At 36.6% G+C, this 5,318-nt stretch overlaps 1 protein-coding gene across 1 annotated transcript in view; it reads left to right on the forward strand.

Moving 5' to 3' along the window:
- LYST (lysosomal trafficking regulator) overlaps positions 1-5,318 on the forward strand; it is a 258,721-nt gene that overhangs the window by 67,348 nt on the left and 186,055 nt on the right. Inside the window, exons 7-9 of the mRNA XM_045298212.1 lie at positions 2,321-2,482; positions 3,967-4,123; positions 4,324-4,334. Of these exons, the coding sequence (XP_045154147.1) occupies positions 2,321-2,482; positions 3,967-4,123; positions 4,324-4,334 (330 nt within the window). The remainder of the gene's footprint in view (positions 1-2,320; positions 2,483-3,966; positions 4,124-4,323; positions 4,335-5,318) is intronic.

The following is a 5,318-nucleotide window of genomic DNA, read 5'->3' on the forward strand; positions in this document are numbered from 1 at the left end:
TAATCATTTTATTGGGGGCTCATCCAACTCTTATCACAATCCATACATACATCAATTGTGTGCAGCACATTCGTACATATGTTGCCATCATCATTCTCAAAACACCTGCTTTCTACTTGAACCCTTGGCATCTGCTCCTCATTTTTCCCCTCATTTCCAGTTCCCCCCAGCCCCTGAACCCTTGATAATTTATAAATTATTATTATTTTCTTATATCTCACACCATCCAACGTCTCTCTCACCCACTTCTCTGCTGTCCGTCCTTCAGGGAGGAGGTTATATGTAGACCTTGTAATCTGTTTCCCCTTTCTCCCCCACCTTCCTTCCACCCTCCCGATATCGCCACTCTCTCCACTGGTCCTGGGGGGTTCATCTGTCCTGGATTCCCTGTATTTCCAGTTCCTATCTGTGCCAGTGTACATCCTCCAGTCCAGCCGGATATGTAAAGTAGAATTGGGATCATGATAGTGGGGGGGAGGAAGCATTCAAGAACTAGAGTGAAATTGCATATTTCATCATTGCTACACTGCAACCTGACTGGCTCATCTCCTTTCCACAGCCCTTCTGCAAGGGGGTGTCCAATTTCCCACAGATGGGCCCTGGGTCCCCACTCCGCACTCCCCCTCATTCACAATGCTATGATTTTTGGGGGGTCTTTGATGCCTAATACCTGATCCCTTCGATGCCTTGTGTTTTCACAGATTGGTGTGCTTCTTCCATGTGGGCTTTGTTGTTTCTCAGTAAGACAGTTCCTTGTTTATCTTCTAGCTTATCGGACCCCAGATTTCATATATGTTGACAGGCGGGCACTGTCAACTTTCTTCACTGCACTTTCCTGTGCACTCGCTTTGTCTTCAGCATTCGTGTTGGGGTAGGCGGGTGTGCTTCTTCCATGTGGGCTTCGTTGTTTCTTAGCTAGATGGCCACCTGTTTATCTTCAAGCCTTTAAGACCCTAGATGGTATATCATTTGATAGCCGGGCACCATCAGCTTTCTTCACCACTTTTGCTTATGCATCCACTTTGTCTTCAGTGATCGAGTCGGGACAGGCTGGTTTCGTACTCATTATTAGCTCCTCATGTCCCCCTATCGTTCCCTGCCATGCCGCTATCCAGTTCCTGTCTCTAGAGGTCTACTTATCTTGGGTTTCATATATAGAAAATCATGCGAAACACAAACAGGAATCAAGCAAAAAAAGAAACAAAACCAACAACAGTGACTAAATAAAGCAGGAAAACCTCAATTAAAACGAAAGCAGAACATATTAAAACTGAAACAACTTTAAAATGGGTCAAAAAGGTAATCAAATGATAAGCTGTTAACATTTTAACCTAATTACATCTACCATAACCACCTTTATAATGCTCTGTGTCTGATCACAAGGCTATTCAAATCCGTGGACTATGGTCAGAGGGGATTTACTGGAAGCTTAATTCATGTGGGAACCCTGCAGATGAATTTTGGGCTTCCACTGTCTTCTAATATGGATGTTCACAATTTAAGCTCTGATAACATTCCTTTCCTTCCTGAGCTTCATTTCCTGCTACCAATATTGTGCTGCAGTCATATCTACAAGTTGACAGGTTCTCAGGGTGCTAGTCTGTGCCATGTGCTTTTGTGCCTAGCTCTTTGGCCAAATATCTTCTTTCCTTCTGTTTCTCTTTCTGCTGTTTCCCACTTGTTCTTCACTGTCTATCTCAAACAACCCCTCCTCTGGGACACTTTGACAGGTCTGTCAGGTACCTTCCCCCTTTTCATTCTCAAAGAACTCTACTTATATAGTGCTAGTATTGTAAACATACTGGGTTTTATTTGTATTTATCTGTTTCTCACATTGGACCAAGAATTCCTGAAGTCAGTTTCTTATCCATTTCTATGGTCTCATCACATACATAGGGATTTAGGCAAGTCACAAGAAGGGAACACATGAACAAGAAATGGAAAGAGAAGGATTAAAAGGGATTCACTGAATCTTTAGAAATCTCTAAGAAAAAAGAATTTTTAAAATCTACAGATGCTTAATGAAAAATCTGAATTTTCAAGGGATCTTTGTGTACAAGTGTATGATGAAATTATTTTTATATACAGTTTAATTAAAGTATATTGAAATTTAAAAACCAAATAAGAAATAAAATATTTGATAAATCTTATTAAATATAATAGTAAAATTTTTATGTGACAGATATATAATCATTTTGCATTAATATCAACTGCAAATAAATTGACTAGTTATCTGCTTATAAGTTTATTTATTTTATCATTGTGTAATTTGTTAAAAGTCATATTATTAATATTTTTAGTCTCTTTCATTTTACCTTAGAATTTGTCTGTGGAAAATATATTGCTTGAAATGAGGGATCAGCTTTCCCAGTCAAAGGTGATTGAGACAGATTTAGCAAAGCCTTTATTTGATGCCCTGCTTCGAGTTGCCTTGGGGAATCACTCAGCAGATTGTGAACATGATGATGCTATGATCGAGAAGGTAAGAGTGACGAGTACTGGGGCAAGTATACCTCAATAGTATTATGTGGGTTTGACAAAAGAAGCAGAGTCTGTGGAGTGAGATGAGGACACTGATGATGTGACTAGAACATAGGGACCAGGGTTTCGTTCGGTGGGTGTGTGGATCCTTTCTGTATCACCTGAGATAGATACTATTTAGTCAGTTCCCTATCTAATAAAAATGGAGTGATATGATATCTGTATTACCTCCCAATAAAATGGTTTCGGGGAAAAAATTGGTTCAATAGGAGAACAGTATGTCATGGCATCTGTTATCTAACTTGGAAAGTTACTGAGAGTTACTCTCAGTATTATATGATTGGAAAAGTCTTGCATAAATGGATAGTTTATTAAATATTAATTCAATGATGATAAGGACTAAGCCCTGTTATCTAGCCCAACATTGGTACAAATAATATTTACACAGTATTTTACTTTAAATTAAACTCTTCAACATTAAAATCAGTAGTATTCTTATAGAAAATAACATTTAAAAATGTTTTGTCTTACGGAGCAGTTATTCTCTGCCCCATAGAGTCAATTCTGACAGTGAGTTGAGTTTTCACTGTTTTTCAGTTTCTTAATCTAGTCATAAGATGCTTTAAAATGCTTTTCCATAATATATTATTGTTTGTCATAACATAAAACTTCTCAAAATAGTTATTAATCATACTACTGAATCAGTTGACTGACTGTAAATAAAGACCAGCGTCTTCACATTGGTAACATTAAAAAAAATCATTTTATTAGGGGCTCATACAGCTCATCACAATCCGTACATGTCATTTGTGTCCAGCATATTAGTACATATGTTGATGTCATCATTCTCACAACACCTGCCTTCCACCTGAGCCCTTGGTGTCAGCTCCCCCTTTTCCCCCTCCCTCGCCGCTCCCCCTCCCCCTGAACCCTTGATAATTTATAAATTATTATTTTATCATATCTTTCATGCTACAAATTATTACACAGGAAGTTAGTGCTGAAACTTGATTTCTGAGATGCTTGTATATAGATATCTGCATTGTGAAATCTTTGAAAATTTTAAATGTCTTGTCTCATTTAATCTATGAAACAAAAATTCTATGAAAATATTTTCTATAAATAAATATATAGAAATAATATGTCGTAGTCAGCATTAAGTGTTTGACTAAACATCATGTTTAGTGATTTCCTCTTGCATGACTAGAATGAAATTTCTTAGATTTATAGTAAAACTAAAATGTTCTATTGTTTGATCTTTTAGGAGCTTTCTTTTCAAAGATGTTAATCAAGTTGTATGAGAGGTTCTGGGAAGATTTTCTGAGTGTACTTCATAATCAATAATGGATAATACTGATTACTAAGATTTTTACCCTAAAAAAAACATTGATGATATCCTTAAAATAATTCTAGAGCAATAAGTATTTTATTAGTGTAAATGAAAAAGTTCTCCAACTTTCATCTTTGGATATGTTGATCTTGTAGAGCCACCATTTTGAAGAAGAATTATCAGCTCAACCTGGGGATTTATCAGAAGAAGCTGAGGACTCTCCATGCTGCAGTTTTAAACTTTTGGTTGAGGAAGAAGGTTATGAGGCAGACAGTGAAAGCAATCCTGAGGAAAGTGAAAGCCAGGATGATGGTAAGCACTAAGCAGTGTGAAAAATAAAATAAAACAAGTGATGTGATTGTTATTGGGTGATCCAAGGACAGTCTCTCTAAAGTGGTGATGTTAACATCGATGCCTAAATAAGAAAAGGTTAGTTGACAAGAAGGGCACAGTAGACAGTTTGTTATAAAGACTGAATAAGATAATGAATGCAGATATCTGTATCTTACTAGGATATCCAAAGGTACTGAAGCATAGATTTCTTTTCATGTTACACAATCACATTTTGTGTCAGGATGGAACTGCACAGCTAATCCCGTGTATCATGACCCAATACTTGGGTAGAAAGGAGAAGATGACTTAAACTAGCATCAGGAGACTACTGAAAAGGCTTCATCTTTTAACGCGATGGCCTTGTGTTTCTCCCAGCACTGTCAGTCTTCACTGAGTTGCTACTACTTTATCTTCCTCAGAGTCTCTTTTCTCTTTGCTGTCTGATTGAAGGGGTGGGGGGTGGGGGGGGATCACTGATGTTTTACTTAATGGGCCTTATGCACCCATAGCAGATACTTTTTGAAAAATGTTGACTTAATGGTAAATTGGTTTATCATATTATAGGTGTCATTTTATATTGTTAGATTTCCTCCATTTCATATATTTGCTAACTATGATTTAATTTAACAAAATTTATTAAAACTTTAGTTACATCCACTCATCATTCATTGACTATTTTGAAATAATATGTAGTTGTCAGCATTAACTTGTGTGATAAGGCTTTGCATTTATGGCTACAGTGAAAAAAATCAATCTGACTATAGCTATATGCATCTGGTAATAATGAATGCAAAAGTGTGAAGTGAGAGTAACACTACTTGTGATGGTTGAGGTTATGTGTCTACTTGACTTGGCAATGATTCTCTGTGTTTGAAAGATAAGTTAAAAAAAATAGAAAAAAGGAAAGTTAAGTATTGGTATAATTTGGAAGTTATGCAATGATGATCCTCCTTCCATTCTGGGATCTGATGTGATTATCCTTTATTTTCATTATACCACTACTTTTTGCATAAGGACTTGGTCTTTGGAAACTAACCATGTAAATACATAAAGAATGAGTGTATTACGAACATTAAAAAAAAAAAAAGCAAGGCAAAGCAAAAACTCTCACAGTCTCTTCTAGGAGCAAGTTAGCTGAATTTTTCAATTCACTGAGATGGTATCTGTTTCTTAT

This window comes from Echinops telfairi, unplaced genomic scaffold, assembly GCF_000313985.2.
Source record: "Echinops telfairi isolate 266 unplaced genomic scaffold, ASM31398v2 ScPeMD7_7424;HRSCAF=8462, whole genome shotgun sequence".
Classification (NCBI taxonomy): Eukaryota; Metazoa; Chordata; class Mammalia; order Afrosoricida; family Tenrecidae; genus Echinops; species Echinops telfairi.